Here is a 21,857-nt window from a genome sequence, read left to right on the forward strand (position 1 = left end):
GTGCAAAACTAAGGGATTGCTCAAATGTAGCTAGTTGCTCAACTTTGAGCTGGGAAAAACTGGTATCAGATACAGAACTAAAAGATTTTAGAGGGGTAAACAAATCTGTATCAGTAACTTAAGGTTCATACTCAAAACCTGGAAAGTTGGCTGTTGAAATAGGTCAGAAAAGCAGTGCTCTAAATATATTTTTAAAGCAGTTAATGCACAGCATTCATGTTTAAATATGGTGGGTTAATAGCTTAAAATTAGTTTAACTTCACAGTCGTGGTGGTAAGTGCAATTTCATGGGGAGCTAATAGGTGGATGCAGCGTGAAGGGTATGAAGAGATGAGTCTGGGAAGGAGGAATGTGTGGTAAAAATACTGAGCTTACTGTCCAGGAGTAACAAAAAGCCGAATTTTACTTTTTCTCAGCTTCAGGATTTGTTATGAGAGCATGAATGTTCACAAATACATTCCTAAATACCGAAATCCTGGAACCATGTATATTCAACTGAAGATGGGCCTTGTAAGTCATCTAGTCCATCATAGGGTCACAGGCTAATTCAAGTCTCTTTTCTACCACCTGTTCAAAGCCTGCCCCAGGCCACGAGGGCTTTATCCAGTCTAGCCTGGAAAACACCAAGGACTGGAGTTGCACAGTGTTTCTGAGAACCCCTTTCACTCTTTGACTCCTCTTTGTGAAGAAGTTTTCTTTTCATCCAGGCTGACTCTCACTTGTTTCAGTCTGTGCTGCTTTTTTCTTGTCCTCCAAGAATGCACCACCAGGGCCTGGCTTTGTCTTCTCAGTGATCTCACAGGTGAGAGGGTGACTGGATCTCCCAGAAGCCAGGCTAACCTTGACCTGTGGAGTTTGTTTTTCTAGTACATACCTTGCCTTGGCTTTACTAGAGCAAGAGCTGTGTCTTTCTCTGCCTCCCAGCCCAAGGTAATGCATTGCTGTCAGGAAGTGGGTGCCAGTACTCCTCTCACACGTTCCTTTTCTTGATTTCCTTCTTACTTTATTTAAAAAGAACATAAATGCTCTGAATGTAAATACTGTCACGCAAATTATCTGTGGAGGACTAACTGTGGTCAGAATCAGAGCTGTCACATCAAGGAAACAAGAGAAGACTGAAATTCTGTGTCTGAGTCTGATCTGGCAGTTTTGCACTGGTGAGTCTGACTCCCACTGCATTCCTATTTCTAATTTGAGAACTGGAAATGGTCTGTTATATCCACCTCCCAGTGCTGGACAGTCTGTAGGGAATAAAGAGGGATGAACTTCGTTTTATTGATGCATCGCAAATGATCTTGGTTTTCAGTTTAATGGAGAGCTTTGTGAATACCCTTTGTTAGAGGCATTTTAGCTGTGTTAAGTATTTTTAGGTAGATATTAGGAAATGAATTAGTGCTAAAAAAAAAAAAAACAAACCTGTAGTTTAGTAGATGATATAGACAGACAGTAGAACTAGCTTGAACATTTCCAGTGACGATAAATGATGCCTTGGTGTCCCCTTTGATTGTGCTTTTGCACTACATTTGACAGTCTGCTGGATCTGCTTTTTAAGCAACGAGCTACGGTCTTGATATTTCTGTGGTTGTGTTACATTCAGGGCAGACCTTTGTATTAATTGAAAGCATGGGGAAAATTCTTTTGTGTTCCATTTTTTCCTTACAGAAATAGTTTAAAAAAGAAAACCTCTTGTAAAAATTCCACTTCATACCAAAGAATTTTGTAGGTGCTTATCATCGAAGGGCAGGACTCTGAGAAAAAGGGTTATGAATCCCTGCGGAAGTGGTAACAGTGTACAAAGGACTCCATTTGTGTGTATCCTGTTTTTTGTAGTCGTAGGAAAAACTGTGTTGCATGGCATTTAAAGTAAATCGTGTTCTTAATGGGTTTATTCAAAATAGCTGCATGTTTTTTAACCATCAGCTGGCTATAGGAACACAGCTGAGCATATCAAACAGCAGCCTCTGTGAATGTTTGTTAATGAAATCTTGGAGCAGTTTGAAACTGGATGTACCAGAGGCATGTGTACTCCAGAGAGCAGCTGTCTCTGGTCAGCTAATCTGATGAGGGGGAAAAATTGCGTTACAGAGAATGTTATAATGCAAAATGAAAATCTTGGCTCAGCATCAAGAGAGCTTTGTAACCCAGTACTGCAGAGGAACGGCATTTAAAAATTTTTTAATAACAGAGGAGGAGGGAGAGAAGAAAAAGATTTGAAATGAAAGATTGGAAATAGCGGAGGAAATTATTTAAAGCACTGTGACATCCATGCAAGGATATAAAGACACACTGGGTATACAGTGGGGAGGGGGTGTGTAAAAGGTGTGGGGAGGAACTTCCACCAGGCTTTCCTTTAATGCCTGTGCAGAACAACAGTGAAGGAATTCTTTACAGAGTGCCTGTTTCCTGAGGGCTTCAGCTAGCTCAGCCAGAGCTCCCATGCTTTTTTGGAGAGTGGATTGGTTCTTGTGAGCAGAAAGGGCAAATCTGTCTCAGTTTGGCTGTCATGTGTTGGGTGGGGCACAGAAGGCTTTGGGCTGCCTTGTACACACCTGCTCTGAGACAGTGGGCAGGGTTTCAATCCTGGATTCTGTGTCACTAGACAAGAAAAGAAATGTGCATCATCTGTGTTGTTTTTTACCCAAAAGCCCTGTGAGTTGCCTGTCATTCTTTAAAAATTAGAAGCTGTTCATAAAGCAACATCTTTAGGAAAAAGTGTATATATTGTATGAATGCAGTCCCTGAGTAACGTGATAGTTTTAATCTACAGTGGAGTAGATCTTGTTGTGTTCATTGCTGCTGGATTAGTTTGCTTGGTTGGAGAAGATGTCATGAGGCAGTTTAGGACTGTGAGACAAATTGTTTTCTGCAGTATGTTTATCAGTCACTTAACCCTTTTGTAAGTGACTCATCTGCAAAATATTTTTAGAACACAATGTAAATTTCAAAGAATTTATTGATTATGTACCGATAGATGTGCCCTCCTCGTCTTCTGTGATACAGATCTTAATTTTGTCAGCACTTTCATCTCTATAAAACACTTCAAACAATCTCAAGCGTTCACTTTCTCGTGCCTCACCTTACACATTAATTGAATACATTGCAATTTGTTGAGAAGCTGATTTAAAATAGATTTTGCATTCTGCCTAGACACTCTTTGGATCTTATGGATATTCAATGCACAGTGTACTTACTAACCTGTAAATTTATTTAGTTTCGTTCCCCTATATTACAGTGTTCATTATTATTACAATAATTATTATTACATTATTATTATTATTATTACAATTATCATGTTTGTCACTTTTTTTTACAAAAACCCCCACTATCAGGTAATGATACAGAGCTCTCTCACATACTGTTTTATATCACTGTTTCTCACTGAGTCTGTCTCTGGGCAGATATTCAGCCTGGTACAACTAGACATAAGTCTGTTTACTTCAGTGAGGCAGGCCCTTTTGTCACTGGCTGAAATTCTGTGCAACTCTATGCACAGTATTGCTCCTTGCACTTATATACGTACAAGAAGGTGCAGTGTCAGACACTGTAGGCTGCAAGCTTAAAAAATACTATTTAAGTACCTGAGAACTGTGAATTGTATGCTAAAATCCCACAGATTATGTGGTGAGGTTTAATCTCAGTCAGAGAGTGGAATCTTAGATTTGTCTTGTCCTTATAGAAGCACAGATAGTTCACTGAGAGATGGCCACTGTGAGATGCTGCAGACAGTGTGTGCCTCTGGATTAAAAACGTTTGTAGTGACAAGTGGAACAAGTGTAAAGATCACTATGATAATGCCAACTTGTATTGCCAGACCATTCAAAAATTGAGATCTGAGCAACTTCAGTGCTGCGTTGTGGTGCAGTCTGAAGACCCAAGAGCAGAATTTTGCCTTTAAGCTTTAAAAAAACTAGGTGGGTGAATGGAGTCTTCCAGCATAATTTATCCTGTAATTGTCTAGTTATTACATGATATCATAATAACAAAGTAGTACTGAAAGATATATTCCTGTAAATTACTAATTTTTTACTGAAGACTATGAAAGCATTTGGAGAGCTTGTGTTCTTTCCATAGTAATCTGATGCTTTTAACTTTCCTTAACCCTTTTCTGGAAAATAATTTGTGTCTGTGCACTTGTGGCTTAGAGAGCAAAGCTCTTCTGGCAGAATGGCTCAGACACCAGCCCTGTGTTCTGTAAGAATCCTGGTGCTTGTTCTGCCAGACAGGCTTCATTTCTTCTGTGCAGCAAGTTTAAAATCCCATCAGTATTTATGGTCCTCATTTGTCATCATTTCTCCCCAGCAAACCTCCTGTTAGTGACTTCACTGCTTCTCCCAGTTCCATAGGTGCAGATGGCTGGAGCGGGTGTCACCAAAATGAGAAATGGAGCTAAATCAGGGGGTTCAGAGTAGGATGAGGTAATGTGGTAACTGGCACTATTTTAAGCATTCTCTGTTTTGTTTATCTCACTCCAAATGTATCAGGCACTAAAGTAAGTACAGTGGTAATTGTGGTCCAGTTTCTCCTGTACATAGTCAGGTTGTAAATCGAAAGATCTGCATTATGGACATATAAATAAAAAACCCACAGGCGAACTTGTCCCTTACCCTAAATCTATTGTCATGGAGAGAATAAAGTTGTTCCAAGAAGAAACAGAAAGGAAAGAATCTGGTTAAATATGGTGTCTCTGAAGTGTTTCTGTTATGCCTTCTTACTCCACTTCTGCTTTCTCTACCCCTAGCTTTCTTTGGAAAGTACCTAAATGAATACAATGGCTCCTATGTGCCTCCTGGTTGGAAAGAATGGGTTGGATTACTTAAAAACTCTCGATTTTACAACTACACACTCTGTAGAAATGGAGTGAAGGAGAAGCATGGATATGACTACTCCAGGGTAGGTCCTATTGATTTATTTCTATTCACATTTGGACATGACCACAAGAAAGCTGCACTTTATGGTTTCTGTCTAACTAAAGGATTCTTTTTGTGCTTGAAAGCTGGTGCCTGTAACATTATCTACAACCCCCAACAGCAGTAGTGTTTGGATATTATGTTATCTTCCATTCTGGGAGGGTCATGGTACTGAAAACATCATTAGCAGCGCTGGAAACAAACAAAATATCCTGAGACTGTATTAGGTACGATGAGCTGAAGATGTGAAAATGGATTTAAATGCTGCATGATAGCTATTTCCGTGCTTTGTACTTTAATTATTGTGTGACTCGGATTTTCATCTGTTCCCTTGGAATAGAACTGTCTTCAGTGGAGTTACACAAGCATTAATAAGATAAGAATCCAGTTCCCTCCAGCTAGACCTATCTTTTTAGTTTAAGGAACTTGTTTCACAGCCACAGTACGATGGAGAATTCCTAGGATCTTGCTACAACTTGTGATAATTCTGAATGAGTGGAGAATTTAACTGTTATGTTTATATTTCCATATATACGGGTGCATGTGTTTCCTAATATCCTCTCAAGGATGGTACACCCTGACCAAACTTACAAAATGGTTTGATAGTAATTGTCAAGTGCAGTATCATTTTTTATCTCATCTACCACGTTACAGCTCAGTACCTGTTTGCAGTCAGGAGTACATTTATTTCAGCCAAAAGTGTTCCTCCCCAAAGGAACCAGCTTTAGTGGAGCCCTAAAATGGGCTGAAGTGACTCTGAAGTATGAAGGTAAATAAATCTATCCATAAACTGCTCTAGTTTTAGGGTATAACACAGGAAGTAGACTCACTCTGAAGAGATTTGTAATGTGTATTTGTTTAACAGGGATTTGGTTTGCTTTCTCTTCTTGGGCACAAATCCTGCCTTCGTGTTTGTGTTTCATTAGCATTGTGTTCCCAGTCAGTATTTCCTTTAAACAGTTGATATCTGTGATTTCCTGTCTGTGATTTCCCCTTTCCTCTGCCCTATTTGCCTTTTTTAATTGAATGTACTTTGTGTTGAAAGATAAAATTTCACAGCCTTCTAGGGTTTCCTTTTCCAGCACCAGCTGCTGAGGGGAAGGGGCAACTGCTGTACAGAATTATTTATCTTTTATTTTCCTCCTGATCTATGAAGAATGAGAGAGAGCTAATCTTTACAGCTGTGGACCAAAAATGTTATGGTGGGAATTTATCTTATGTGCAATGGTGTGAGGCAAATGATTCCATAGGCATATGTTCTCCATCTCCACCCATTGTACCAAGGAGTCACCAGGAAGCTTTTTGTTCCAGTATCCTCAGCTCTGTTTTGTGTATGCAACACTTGAAAACGTTTAGGTCTTCACTTGTTGTAGTTTTTCTTACCAAGTTTAGTAAAAAAAAAAAGGCTGATGAAAATAGAGATGTTTTTATAATCTTCATATTCGTGCATAATTGCTACAGTAATAAACAGATGATAGTGTGCAGAGCAACAGCACTGGTTGATGTTAACACTGGAGTTCAAATGAACAAACAGAAGTTGAAACACAAGACTGTTTCTTTCTTTCCTGTCATATTTTTTTACTCCAAACTTAATTTTCCAGCAGTGAACAATATAATCAGATTATAATTTAGTCCTATCTACTTAATATAGTTAATTATGTGCCAGTGGAAAACTAGAAAAAACATTACTGATTATTGGGCTCTCCAAAGTGACTGCTAAGCACTTATGCTCTGAAAATAAAATTCTTTTAGATTTTCTTACAGGATACATTCTACTTTGATTTTTCTTTTTCAGTTTCTGTCAACTATTTTTACATGAATTTTAATTTTGTACAGCTACATCCTCTAAAGGAGCTTTTTAAAGGAGCTTTAAAAAAAACAACTGTAAGAAATCAGCAAATTGAAATGTTTGTTTGGTCTTTTGACCTGTTAAACAGTGGGTTTGCAGTGATTTTCACTTTGACCACGTGGAAACCTTCATCTTCAAAATGAAGTTGGAAAACTGTGCTCTCCTAATGGCTAAATGAAAGATGAGTTACACACTTGAAGTGAGTGACCAGGTTAAAGAAGAGGCACATTTAAGATAAACAGCACTTGTTGAGAGCACTTCAGTGTTCCCTCTCAGCTCTGAGTGTTGTCTCAGGTATTGAAAGCATGTTCAGAAGTCAGTTTTGCTTTGGTCTGGCTTATTGTACATTCTCCCTTCCCCTGCATATTCTTATGATTGGAAGTCCTTCAGCTGATGCCTGTTTATACCTCCTTTCATGAGTGAAAAGATCATCTCAGTGACAGTCCTGATCGTGGCAGTTCCATAACAGACATGGCTTGTGTTGGGACCAGTGTGAAAAATTATAAATGGAGACTTTGCTGGCCTTGTTCTGGGATAGACAGGAAATAACCTGGGGAAAGTAAATACAAGTCCATGGAAAAGGCTGCTTTGGATGAATGATAAGCTGAGTTCTCTTCTCAAGGACGTTGGCAGTGGTGAAGAGGACCAAGTGTCTGAACCACGGGCAGAAAGCTGTCCTGAAAAGGAGATGCAATCCAGTATGTACCACATTTTGTACTGCTGGCTTCACCAGAGGCAGATGTTATGTCTGATTTTACATTCTGCTGTGACATGACAGTTATTTTGGCTTTTTAAAGGTGAAGTTTCATATCCTACTCGTGTTTGAGGGGTATTTGTATTTGTAGCATTTATATTTCTCCTGTGAAGCAGGAGAATATGGCTTGTCATTAAAAATGCTTCTTCAATCCCTCTAGCTTTTGCAGATATCAGAAAAATAATAATGATACTTCTCAGAAAATAGATAGTCCAGCTCTTTTAAAGGAAGTTTTCTAAATTCTCAACAATATAGAGTTATATCTCTATCAGATTGTCACTGTAATATTGAATGAAATTTTTGGTCCAATTAACCCAACATCTTTTCCCGAATTCTGGTTCAGAGGGAGGTTAAAAAAAAAGAACATCAAGCCATTTGTATTTTCGAAGCACTTTTATGATGCAAAGTCGGACTACACACCTTGAAGATGCTGACTCTGATTTTCTTTTTATTTTTTTATTAATACCTGGTCATTGTATTTAGTATTGTGATCTTCATAATGTAATTACCCACTTTGGGAAGAAAGAGTACTGTTTGATCTTCTTTAATGCCATTCATTTCTGAGGAAAAGCTAGAAGCTGTTGCTTTTTATATTTCTAGGCAGTGAAGAAAGAAGGATTTGCTTTTATTTTTTTTTTTACTCCTTCCTCCTATCTTTCTGAGTGAAGTAGCTCCTTTTTTCCCCTGTTTCTTATGATACCTCAGACCTCCCCTTCCCATCTCACCCCCCTCAATTTGAAATTCCTTTTCAAGTGTCTCATTGCACTTTTACTTCTACTTGCAGGATTATCTAACTGATCTGATTACCAATGACAGTATTACCTTCTTCAGACTCTCCAAGAGGATGTACCCTCACAGGCCCGTGCTGATGGTTATAAGCCACGCTGCTCCTCACGGCCCTGAAGATTCAGCCCCTCAGTACTCACATCTCTTTCCTAATGCCTCACAACACATGTAAGGAAAAAAAAAACCCTTTGATTTTCAGGTTCTGGAGTATGGAAGTCCTGGGTAACAATGTTTTTCTTTGTAATACTCTTGGCATAACCTTGTCACAAATATATAAGAAGAGTTTCCAGACTTTTTTTTGTTTATGTTTCTTCAGACCAGTATTTTGAGAATGGCCACAGAATTAATTGGACATTGTTACAGCCTCTTTGGGAATTAAGGCACTGTTTTTATTTCAAGCAGGGAGATCAAAATCTGGTTCTTGGGCTGTAAACTCTTCAGGGGAAGAAACTCCTATCTCCCTATTCTTATATATAAACTATATTATTTTACAGGTATTAGCAGAAATCACGTATTATGCAATACTTTACTACACCTGTTTCATATATGGAAAGAAAGCAACTGCAGGCCTGCAGCACCAGGTTAGACAGGCTGTTTGTGAATGAGACAGACAGGGTCTGTCTGTCCATGACCCTGGGCAGTGTCTTGAATGGATCCCAAAGGCACTATCACCTGGTTCCTGAGTTAACATGTTCACAAGCTCCACGTTGAGATGGCTCTGGTTTCTAGCACAGGGACATGTTACAGGGACAGCTCTGGAATGCTGCATTGCAGGTGTCTCCTTGCATGCAGATAAAATGAGTGGTTCTCCCAAATCTCCTCTTGACAGGACTGAAAACATTCCAGTAGTTTTCTAATTCCTGGCTTCATGCCTTCATGGATGTTCAACATTTGTAACTTTCTCCCTATGTGCCGATGCCCCCCTTTTTAAGGAGAATTCTGTCTTATTTTGGATTTGTGAAGGAGCTGGGAACTGATGAAAATAATAATCAGTTGGTGGCCAAAGCTGTTCAGGCCTAGTCCAGAGTCCAGTGAAATCCATTTGAACTTTTTTTGCTTAATTTAAAATAGAATCTGAAGGAAAAAGCTTCCTTTGTTCTATTGTCTGGTTATTGCATAACTTAGAATTACATATTTCATTGTTTTCTACTGTGCCCAAAGAGAATCTGTGGCATAGATCTGCAGCAGTGAAGTATTTCATGTTTGTTTGCCATATTGTGCTCATTTATGTTCTTTGAAAAGCAAATTACAGAAATGACCAGTGAGCAACTTCTTATGGCTTATATTACTATGTTCCTTTAGAAGGCATTTGGATCTGGGAGATGATAATCATCATGCAACAATCTGCACTAATTTACTTGCTAGTTGAATGAAAAAGTTTGGAAGGATTTGAGGAGGGGCAGCGGTGAGAAATACAGACTACATCTGTTTTTCTTTTGCTCCTGGTTTAAGTCTTATTGTTCACACAAACTAGGCTTATCCTCCTGACTATAAAGTAATTACACGATTTTATTTCTTTTTTAATTTTAGGTGACTTTTCTTACAATGATAACTGTTACATAGGAAGTGTCGCTTCATGGAAAGAAGTTTTGTTTGTAAAAAAAGAAATTACCTTGGTAGATTAAGGAACTATGTTTTTCTTCTGGATATGAATTTTATGTACATCTCACACAAACAAACTGCCGGTCATCTTCTAAACAATTTTTCCAGCACTGCAAAATGATAATAATTTGTAAGGGCTTTTATTGACCTGGGTTTAGGAGTAAATGTAAAAAATGCAGAACATGTACATAGAGTGAGGGAAACAATGCAAATTGTCCTCTTTGTTTTTTCCCCTTGTTCCCAAATTCCAGGGAATCCCTCAGTGACAGGTAATCTGTCAATTAAAAAAGGGTTGTAGGCAGTTCTTGCTACATATGGATATGGTAGGGCAGGATCAGAACACGGGGGGAAGGAACACTTAGGAATTGCCCTAAAGCAGTAAGAAATCCCCTGGACAGTGTTTGCCCAGTGCCAGGCTCAGGAGGCAGGACACCTTGGCATGGCTCTGTGCCTGTCCTGGTGGCAGTGCTGCCCAAGCCTACAGGTGGATTCTGGAGCTGCATCCAGAGCCAGGTGGAGGTGGGACTGCAGTGACATCCACACTGTGCCCTGTGGCACTGCTGGCAGTGCTTCAAAGCTGGTGGTGTGGGGTTCAGCATAGGCAGTCGGTGCTGCTTTGCTTGGGAGCTCTGGAATCTACTTCTGTGGCTAATTTATGTGCTGTTCTCTTGCTTCTTTTATTCTATACTGTGGCTGGTATGATCATTGTGCCCTGCACTGCAGTCCCTCTCCTCCTCGTTCTGGAGAGCTCCTTTCTGGGTGTGTCTGCGCTCTCGTCGTGTTTGGAAATTATTCCCAGAGCAAATCCCTCAGATACAGGGCTGGTTTTCCTTTATTCCTGCTTATGCTGTGAGCTGCAGAGAACACAACAGCTGGGCAGCTTAGCAGTGATCAGAAATGTTACTGCAACAGAGAGGACATTTTCCCACCCATCTTTTTCAAGGTCAAATGCCATCTGACTGGGACTTACCTTCTGGGTGCATTTGAAGGAGTCAACCAACTTCCAGGAATGTTACATCTGTGTATTTTCCCCATAAGACAGACAAATCTGTTAAGTATAAGAGGGTTACATTTGTAGTAATCAAAGAAAATCACAGGCTTTGGTTGGATTATGTAGTGGGAGGTTTTCAAATCAGCCAGGAAATCACGAAGTAAGCTGAAAAGGAATTTGCAAAGCATTTTTGATTCATTCTGGGCATCACATAGCAACAGTTTCCATAACTGTCAGCATTTTCAAGGAAGCAATGTCATTATTTCAGCCACAATAACATTCTGAAATTCGAGAGACTATTAACATTGCAGAGACAATAAACACAACCCTTTCCTCCCTGTATGAAGAAGCCTGCACTTGCCATGCATGCACATTTTTCAGATAGCATCTAACAGAGGCTTTCAGCATAAAGCATTTCACTGTCAGATTATTAGCTTCATATTTATATTAAATCTCTTAAGGCTACCTGTCACATTCAAAGATATATTAGAAACACAGCATTTTGATAAGTTTCAACTTATTGTTTATCTTAATAACTTACCCTGCTGCTCTGTTGCATACACAAAATCAGTGGTAGAATTTTGCTGAATTTATCAGGAAATTCTGTTGTTGCTAAGAGGAAAGTGATGGAGTATCTGCTATTCTTTCCTATGTTACTGTGTCACCCTCTGGGCTTGTGCATTTGCATAGAATGAGTTTATTGCTCTGAATGAAAGAAGGAAGCCTAACCAAATTACTTAGGAAAAGTAATCTTTAATACTTTAGATTCTGCAGGCAATGTGTTTGAGCAAGGGTGTGAAGAAATTGTAAGAGGTGTTTTTCAACCTTAAGTAATAGCAAACTTTAAAGGAATAGACATAGTAGGTAAAAATAATATTTCTTGCAAATGTAACTTCTTAGGGAGCTGGTGATGCAGAGAGTTGACATCATGGTTATAAACCCTTATTAGGTTCAGCTGACCTAGAGCAATATAATTATGCAGAGAAAAGCAATAGCTGGGACTCCCAACAATGCGAAACTATGGACAGTCAGTGATATTTTTCCTTATCACTTTAATGGTGTCCCAGGACCATGAGAACTTGGAGGGGCAGTGATATTTCAGGGGGACATTGAATCCAGTTCTTGGGATTTTGCAGGGACTTTGATTGAAGCTTCTGACCATCACAAAGCATTTGGTGGCTGTAATATGTCTTCAAAATACAACCCTGTTTCCCTTCACCCCTGCTTTTCTTGGCAGGTCTTTAACATCCATGCGCATCCACTTCTGCTGCTCACATGCAGTTGGATACCAGTAGGCAGAGTGCCTGTGCCTCTCTGGTGCATGAGTGTGAAAATACTCAAGTAGCCAGTCATGCTAAATTCCAGAAAGCTGTTAAAGAACATAGTAGAACCTTTTCAGCAAGTTCTATAGTTACTTTAAACAGCTTGCACAAGCCATACTATTTGGTGCTGATGTGGACAGAGTGAAAGCAAAGCAATTACCTGAGGAGGAGCTCTGTAATACATCCTTCATCCTGATCATACTTGTGGACTTGAAACTTCTGAGGCCAGTCTCTTGGCTTTGAGATGTATCCATATTAGTCTGAAGTCACTGCAAAAACAAGGTGTATTTACTCTTTTCATAGATTTTATTCCCCACAGAGTTGTTTTCATTTTCCCATGTTTCATAACATGAAAGTATAGACATTTCTGAAGTAAACCTAATATTTTCTTGTGCACCTTGGAGATTAAGTCCTATGGTGTTGATCAAATAGAAATTACTAATATTCATTACTATGGCTTTTTTTTTCTACTTGGCTAAAGCATTCTGGTTTTCTCTCTGTTCCTTAGCACTCCCAGTTATAACTATGCTCCAAACCCAGACAAGCATTGGATCATGAGGTACACTGGCCCCATGAAGCCCATACACATGGAGTTCACTAACATGCTGCAGAGAAAGCGCCTCCAAACACTCATGTCTGTGGATGACTCGATGGAGATGGTAAGATCAGCAGTGCCCTTTTTTGTTTTTTTGCTAGACAGGTGCTTGTTTCTTGAGTTAAGCTCTACCTTGTCCTGTAGATATGAAGGTAAGGGAGAAAGGAGGAGGAGGACTGCATCAGTTTTCTAATAGTGTGTCATCCTCTCACCTCAGATCATTTTGGCTCTTTATTCCATGTATAAGGATCCTCATCTCCAAAAGACAGATACCATGAGGTGGTTGGTGTGCACTGATTTGTTGCCACAGAGCCACTGCTGAGTGAGAGGAAGAGGAAGGGACCCCCTTAAAAAAAAATATATGTCCTAAAAATGTACCTTCTGATAGAGAAAAGTCATCCTACAATCTGTTGGAAATAAATACCTAAATGTATGCTTGTTCTGATCCCATAACACTGAGTTTCTGAGAGAAGAAAACAGCAGCAGCAAAAAGTGATGTTACGGAAGTCCTAACTCTGTAACGATGGAATGATCTCATGGTAAACCCAGCCCAGGATGTTAAATGTTGGAAATAAATAAATAAATAAATATGTAAGTTGGTACATTAAAAAATTTAATTAGGTCTGCATTAGGTAACAATGAGATCTCTTAACACAGACTGTCTTCAACAGAAATGTCTGAATTCACTAAAAGTTGAGTGGTTTTCCAGATCTAAAAAGGCAGATTTAAAGGAGTTGCAATTTACTGCTTATCTCTTGGCATTCTTATTCAAAAAGGTAGAATGTAAAATAAGTGGAGTGCTGTAAAGCAAAGGTGAGATTATATGGGTGGCATTGCATAAATTTGTTACTAATGTCTTATAATTACTGATTCAGGCAAGTATGATCTCTGTCTCATGTTAATGAACCTGTTCAGATGGTTCAGATTACCAGCATTAGGGGAGATTGGTGATTTTACTACACTGCTTGGATTTTCTGTTCAGTAAAATGGTTTCACTCTGGGTGATTAACTGCAGCCAAAATCAGTTAGGTTGTTTTTTAGTTCTAGTTACCAAGTTAGCCTGATCTTTTCCACTGAATTATATGTGTCTAATAGTCTTTCAAAGTTAAAAAGAAAAAACAACCAAGTACCTCACACAAAACAACAAAACCGCCACAAACACACACAAACAGACAAAAAACGCAAACAAAACAACCCATAAAAGAAGCAAAAATAAACCCCCAAACTAAGAACATTAGAGTTTGTTTTCTTCTGTGCTGATGGGTTCTGGGTGTGTGTGAGGCACTGCTTTGGTGGTACCTCACCACCTTTGTACCTTTGCAAGCCCAAGCATCACATAAAAATTGACCTTTGGTGCTCAAGTGGATACATTTCACATAAAGATGCTCCTGTAAATCTGTAGAAGCAACCACAGAGTTAAATCTCATCTTAATTCTCCATATTGAGAGAGTATGACTGAGTGTTATTTATCTGAAAGGTATTGTGCAAATATTCTGCATAATGGGGACTCATTTGTCCAAAGGCAAGATCACTGAGTGTTGCTTAAATACGTGTGAGATTTCAAATGCTGTCATTTTATTAAAATTGTTTGCTGCAGGAAAAAGATAAAGGTCGAGAGAAAATTTCAAAAATGGCACCTTGGAACTCTTATCTCTCTTACTGTCTGTATTTAGCACTATCTTGACAGCTCTTATGCAAAATGCTGAACCCAAACACTTGAGAGTGGCACACTAATGTGTTCTACCTTAAAAGAGAAAACAGAAGTGTGCCTTGCAATAGCCATGATATTCAACTAGTAAAATTAAGATGTGATTATGGATTATTCAGAGGGGTTCATTGTGATAACTCAGTGCCAACCTGGGCTGTTGTAATTTATTTGTCACTCATAGGCAGAAAATGATAGCCAGTATTCCATGTGCATATGAATTTCATGTTTTGTTTTGCGCTCTTTTTTTCAGATTTACAACACGTTGGTTGAAACAGGAGAACTGGACAACACATATATGATATATACGGCAGACCATGGTTATCATATTGGGCAGTTTGGGTTGGTGAAAGGGAAGTCCATGCCCTATGAGTTTGACATCAGAGTTCCTTTCTACGTCCGAGGTCCAAATGTCGAGGCTGGGTCCTTGTAAGTTCTTGACTAACCTGTGTGTGCATGTGCAGTGACCTGAAGAGTTCTTTATATTCACATCTCTAGTTGTGTTGACCTGGCAGCCGAGTGGAGGCACAAAGTTCTGCCCATCCTGACTGAATTCCGGCTCATCTTGGGCAGAAAAATGTGTCTGCTCAGAAAGCAGAGCTGACAGCACGTGCTGGTGCAACAAAGTCAAGGCCACTGCTTTTTTTGCTTGCATGGGTGTGCAGCACAAGCCACTCTACTTTTGAAATATGTCCATTCTTTTATGGAAAGATTATACAAATTATACAAAATTATACATGTAACTGTGTAGTTTTCAAGTTAAAAAAATGTTGTGTCATGTTCACTCCCCCAGTAGATAATTATTGCTGAACATGGGAGGCACTTGTTCCAGCTTATAAAGAATAGTTCATATGTTATCATGCACAAAAGGTTCTTTTTGGTTCATTCTTTGACACTACATGGTTAGGGCTGTTGGATGCAGTGTGCAGTGTGCCTGTTAATTAAAATGGTAGCTTTGATCAGCTAAGAAATTATGTAAATATGCTTCCTAAGCAATTATTTCAAATAGCAAATATTTGCACTTAAGTAATGATTTTGGACAGTGCCATAATTTACTGCCTTGTCTTTGTATCAGTGTGCATGTCTTAGCATAATTAACACACAGTCTCTTCCACACAAAATTCTTTTTTTGCTGCAGATGGATCTAGTGTGTAAAACAATAAAAAGTAATTATTAAAAAAAAAATCTCATTCTGTATACTGGTTAAATTCATTGGTTCACATTATCTGTAGGCACAAAAATGTTAAATTCTGTAGATATTGCACTGTGTCCCTAGTTTGTTTTCAGCAGTTATGCATATGAAAAAAAAGCAACGTTACTTCCTTAAAAAGCAGGGAGGGGTTCCTCAGTTGGAATTAAACACATTACCTCAGCACTGAAGGAGTTTTGTCTGCAGCAGCCCCAGAGTTTCAAGTGAGCTGAAACAGCCTTCTAAGAACAGGCTCTCTTTGCCTTTGACTGCAGTTCTTTGCCTTCCTGGAGAGGAATGCTCTTATGGCCCAAGTGGACTGAGCTGGTGTTTCTGCAACATGTAATACCAGAGACCAGCCACATTATGTCTGCTCTAGTTCAAGGATCTTTACACCCAGACACCCATAAAAGCTGTGAAATCTTCCCACTGAATTTTATTTTTCAGAGACTTCTGAAGATGAAAGAATAGGAAGAACAGGATAAAATAGCTTGGAGGGGAGAGTATTTCAGAAAATAAATTGATCTTCCCTCTCAGCCTGATTTTTTTTTTTCTCTGAATGGTGGAACATCAATCATCCGTGTTTTGTGTGAACCTTATGTTTTTCCTGCAGAGTAATTGTCATGACTCCCTTTTGATACCAACAAAATTTTAGTGGCAGACACTGTAGCAAGTCATTACTAAGCTCTCATTTCTAATACCAAATATACTACATCATAATTATTAGTAATTAAAATCAAATTAGGTACATCAATTTAATTCATCATCCATGCTCTTGTCAGTGCCTGTTTGCTCACTCACTCAAAAATGTAGTAATTTTTAAATAGTGTCTCATTAATTAGTGTGAATTTAGCAGCTTCCTTCTGTCCTGAATTTTTTGAGCTCGTGTTCTGCACTGCCACATATAGCAGCCCATCTGGTCCCATGTTCTTTGTTTGAACAGAGCTTGGTATCATTACATGGGCTTTAAACTGGATTCTCCTTTATGTTTTTTACAGGAATCCTCACATTGTGTTGAATATTGATCTCGCACCTACAATTCTGGATATTGCTGGGTTGGATATTCCCTCTGACATGGATGGTAAATCCATTCTAAAGCTGCTGGATTCGGAGAGACCAGTAAATAGGTAAGAACTGGAAATGTGTGTGGAAACATGTATGTGTTTGTACAACAGACTGAACAAATGTTCAGCAGCATGCACCAAATTTAAAGGAAAATATAATAAAATTACCATCTGTAGGATTACATCATTCACTGGGAAGTCTGGAGACTAATTGACCCACTTCAGTTAGTTATTTTCATTTTGGCATGTTCATATAGTGGATGTATGGCATATATGGCATCTGTATAAACTAAATATAGTCTGTGTAGAAGAGAGGGCTACATGTGAAGATCTTTACCTATGTGAGTTATAGATTTTAATTGTCTCTGTGGCATCATTTGTAGCAAAGCTACAAATTTCACTTTGAATGAATTGCAGAATAATTGAATTGAAAGGGTTGGTTGTATATCAGACTATAATATAAAGACAGGCTAGAACTCAAAATTGCAGTTATTATTTAAGACTTTCCATCAATAATTTCATTTGAAAAAGACTGAGGAAGAGGATTAGACTGGATGCTTGCTAGAGAAGATCAGCAGAGAAAAGGGAGGGAGATTTATTTGCTTTACAAGTAGTTGGGTGGAGGGAGAAGGGGAAAAGAGCAGCTGCTTTAGAATAGGCTACTTGGTGGATAGTGTGCAGGTTAAGAGCCCAAACCTGAGTCATGAAATCCAGATTTAATTTGTAATCCTTTGTGATGGAGGACGATTCAGTTAATCCACTGTCCCTTAAACATGCTTATGTTGAAGAAATTGTACTCTGTGAACCTGTTGTGGATTTTTGTCCCTGAGAGAAAAATCTGTCCTGTGTTTGCTCTGGGTTTGCACTGGAGAGGCATATGTGCCTGCTTCCCAGAGCTGGATGTCCCCTTGTGCAGTGACATGGCATGTTTCTCATTGGAATTGGGGATGGGAGAGAAAACTGGGGCATAGCTTGGTTACTGGGTTTGTGGGAGTCGCTTCTTCCTCTCCTCGTTTCCTCTTAGGTTCCACTTAAAGAAAAAGATGAAGGTGTGGAGAGACTCGTTCCTTGTGGAAAGAGGGTAAGGAAAGTGTTAATCACAAAGCCCGGTTCTTTAAATAGAAGGACACTGAATAGCTCAAGCCAAAGCAGCACTCTGCCACAGTCTAAAGCCATTTAGCTGTGCCAGCAGGGACACGGCTGCAGCGTTGCCTAATGGCACTGATTGGAGGGAATGTATGGCCTTTGCCTACAGCCTGCATAAATGTGCTCTTGGGGTGGGGGAAGGGAGTTTCCTTGCATTGAGAGATGGAAAGGCATCCCATTTTGCTTTCAGCTGCTGCCCTCCCCACCCTCCTGCTTGTATCATGGGAGTGTGAACAACCCTCCTTCTCTGCGTGTTCATCTGTGCCCCTGCCTTAATACATCGATGGGGGCACGAGGGGTTTACAGAGTGCAGCCCTGTAGGATGAGAGGATGTGGTCTCCTTGTATTGACTGTTGTCACTGCCTGCCAATCAGACATGGAACACAGTCTTGATTTTGTGTGTTTTTGTATGCTCCCTGAGAGCAAGATATGAGTAACTTGTGTGTTATCAGAGAGACCGAGTGCTGGTTTCTACTGGACTATAAAGTTTTGGCTACCAGTGTTGCTATGGACTTGGAAAATAACATGCTCCTCTGAGTCTTTTTAACAAACTGCATTTATATCTTAATTAATATTAATGTAAAAATAAATATTATTCTTTTCCCCCAGTAAACTGCTGCATAAGAGGGAGAATGAGAAGGTAGATGCCCAAGAAGAAAACTTTCTACCCAAATACCAGCGTGTGAAAGACCTCTGTCAGCGAGCTGAGTATCAAACAGCTTGTGAACAGCTTGGCCAGGTAGGGCATTGTCCCCCTGACTGAAAGTAAGCAGTTGTAGTTGGGCTAAGCTTAACACCTTCACTGTGGCAATGTCCTTCACCACATTGTCCGTGCCAGCTTATGAATCGAATGGCTCTGTGGCCTTTGCTCACAACCATATTACAGCATTTATGAGATTGACTGTCAGTCAGGAAATTCTGATTCAGGTGTTCTGCATTGGTTCCTGAAATCTGCATTGATTTCAGGTGGTCAAGAGAACCACCTAAGCTGTTCTAACATTCTATTCCCCAAATAGAATGTGGTTTGGGCTTCATTAGTGATGAGGAGCTACAATGTACCTAACAGATTGGCCTTCTCCAAATACATATAGTTTGCTTTGCTTTGAATTCTCTATTTAATTCATTTTGTTGATGTTGTTATTTGGAATTACATGTAATAATGGGAAACTCATCATGGCTAGGCTTCGCGAACGAAGATTTGGGAAGGGCTCTACCCATTTTTCATGCAAGCGCGTTGGTGGCTGAAAAGGCCAATACGAGAAAGGCAGGTCCGGTTGCAAAAGACACAGCAGAAAGACTCCTTAGATGGTATATTCTGCAAGGTTCGATTCTTTCTGCGTTGTCTTTTCTCCTCAAGAGTGATCCTGCGTGCTTTCTCAAAAGCATCAGCAGCGTTATAAATGGTCTGTCTCCAGGCCTCCCGATTAGAGGCCAGAGTGGACCAGTTATGGTGATCAATATGCCCAAGGCTGAGTTGTTGCTTCAGGGAGTCCTTGTATCTTTTATTTGGAGCTCCTCTCTTGCGACAGCCAGTGGCAAGTTCACCATAGAGCAGGATCTTAGGGAGGCGGTGGTCCTTCATCCTAGAGACGTGCCCTGCCCATCGCAGTTGCGTTCTCAGCAACATGGCCTCAATACTCGTAATTGCTGCCTGTTCAAGAACAGATGTATTGGTCACATAGTCTGACCAATGGATGTTAAGGATTGTACGGAGGCAGCGTTGATGGAAGCGTTCTAGGAGACGCAGGTGGTGGCGGTAGATGACCCATGATTCGGAACCATATAAAAGAGTAGACAACACTATGGCTCTGTAAACACTGATCTTGGTGCTTTTCTTCAAGTGTTTATTACGCCATACTCGTTTATGGAGTTTTCCAAAAGCACTATATGCCTTCGCTAACCTATTGTCTATCTCCCCATCAATCTTACCATCTGAGGAGATGAGGCTGCCTAGGTAATTAAACTGTTGGACTGAATTGAGTTCTGACTGGCCGATGGTGATGTGGGGATGGTGGGGGACTTCCTGAGGTGCAGGCTGATGGAGAACTTCTGTCTTCTTTAAGCTGACTTCCAGCCCAAAGAGCTCAGCAGCCTCTGCAAAGCAGGATGTTAAACGCTGCAGAGCTGCTTCTGTGTGGGCAACAAGGGCGGCGTCATCAGCATAGAGTAGCTCTAATGGGAAACTAACATTCTGTTAACTCAATATATCCCTCCTCTGAACAAAAATAGACTGGGAAAACACACATGCAATTATGACTGGAGGCAGTCTGTGATATGGGCATAAAGCTCATTGATTTTGTGTCATTTCTCTTGTTGCATAACTGTTCTGGGCAGATAGAAAAATATGTTCACTTTAGATCCAAGTTACATAGAAGAAATTCAGGGGAAAAAACTCTGGAGTGGTATCAATACATGGTCTTGAAATGCACAGGAGAAGATTTTGGAAATTACAAGAGCACTGCAAAGGCAAAGCACAGCTGACCCCATGGATTCCTGGGGGAATTCTCACCCTCTGGAAACACGGCAGAATTGGCTCTGTGCCATTGCTCTCCATCCAGGTGTGGGTCCCAGTGCCCCTTCCAAGGACTGTGACACATTCTACTGTGGACAGAGTGGGGAAGGTCAATGGGTCCACATGCTGCCCTGTCAGTTCTTAGACTCCTGGCAGCTCAGAGGGCTCTCAGGATAAGTCAGGCTGTGGAACATTTGTCCATGCAGGCACAGTCTGAGTGGTTCACCAACGCTACAGTCAGTAATGGACTGCTGAGGCTACAGTAGTTCATTTTTTACTGTCAGAGACCAGACTTCCTTCTTCTGGCTCTGCTGATCATGTAGTTCAGTGTACCTGTGAAATGACTCCATTGTTACTTAGGTGTTTGGATCCAATTCATATGTATAGGAATTTTCCAGATGCTCTTTTCTTCCTATGGTGTCTTTGTCAGATGTAGTATACTGAGAAACTATAATGTCCCGTTCTTCCTAAAAATACTAAACTTAAAAGGAATATTACATGCAGTAGTTTATTGTCATCAGATGTCTCGAGCTGCAGTTTTAGCTGTGTTTTATGAATTTGAAATGCTATTTGATGAACTGGGGGAAAAGTTACTGTTTCTGCTACAACATCACTCAGTAAGTAGTACAGGGAAATACAGCTTTTCTTTTTCCATCAGTACTGTCTTTTTGAAAGTTGTTTCAGCTTCCTCCTTTTGTTTTTGTCTTCCCAAATATTTTGAACGTTGTTGTAAGAACAGAGGGGAAGAGAGACTTTCCAAACCCATGTTGTCACTGAATCTGTCACTTTGCATAAGGTAACTTAGCTATGTTCAGGCTTTCTTACTCTAATTACCACTTGTCTCAGTTGTGGAAGAAAGGGGGAAGGCCCTGTAATGTCTACACACATTCACAGGCTTATGTTTTCTTTCATGGGCAATAAAATATCTTTGACCTCTTTAAGAAGCGGGTATAAAACGTCAACTCTGCAGTCAGAGTTGCCAATAAATTCTGAGGTAAAGATGTGCTAATAAGAGATGTGTGTGCTGCATCCTCATTGTCAGGAGACAGAGGGGAGAAGAATTATTTTGAGCAGTTCAGTCAAACGTAATTGGAAGTGATGGGATGAAATTGAGCAAAAAAGAAATTTACGTTGGACATCGGGAAAAATTGCCAAACAATCAGGTCGATTGAAGTCTGTGAAGGGCTCTCAAGGGAGTCTCAATCCATCTCACCCCTACTCTAGAGAGTATGTCCTAGTAGTCTGTCTAGACAATAGGAATAGTGGGAGATAAATGTGCTTATTTGAGGATAAACTGTGCCTAAATATGGGTGCACCCAAAAATCTTTTCGGAGCGAAGCAACACTAACTTCTCAAATGACAAATGGGTGTTGTCTGTTTGCTGGTGCTGCTCACAGCTCTGCACAGTAAGTAGAACAAGCCCAAATTAATAACA

General features: G+C 39.9%; 1 protein-coding gene across 6 annotated transcripts in view; it reads left to right on the plus strand.

Moving 5' to 3' along the window:
• Positions 1-21,857, plus strand: part of SULF2 (sulfatase 2) — a 116,798-nt gene that overhangs the window by 71,386 nt on the left and 23,555 nt on the right. For all 6 annotated transcript variants that reach the window (XM_027697501.1, XM_027697500.1, XM_027697495.1 and 3 more), the window contains 7 exons: positions 4,739-4,890; positions 8,295-8,464; positions 12,720-12,870; positions 14,765-14,940; positions 16,699-16,827; positions 17,789-17,845; positions 18,520-18,649. In XM_027697501.1, coding sequence (XP_027553302.1) covers positions 4,739-4,890; positions 8,295-8,464; positions 12,720-12,870; positions 14,765-14,940; positions 16,699-16,827; positions 17,789-17,845; positions 18,520-18,649 — 965 coding nt within the window. The remainder of the gene's footprint in view (positions 1-4,738; positions 4,891-8,294; positions 8,465-12,719; positions 12,871-14,764; positions 14,941-16,698; positions 16,828-17,788; positions 17,846-18,519; positions 18,650-21,857) is intronic.

This window comes from Neopelma chrysocephalum, unplaced genomic scaffold (genome assembly GCF_003984885.1).
Source record: "Neopelma chrysocephalum unplaced genomic scaffold, ASM398488v2 Primary Assembly neopelma1_119, whole genome shotgun sequence".
Classification (NCBI taxonomy): domain Eukaryota; kingdom Metazoa; phylum Chordata; class Aves; order Passeriformes; family Pipridae; genus Neopelma; species Neopelma chrysocephalum.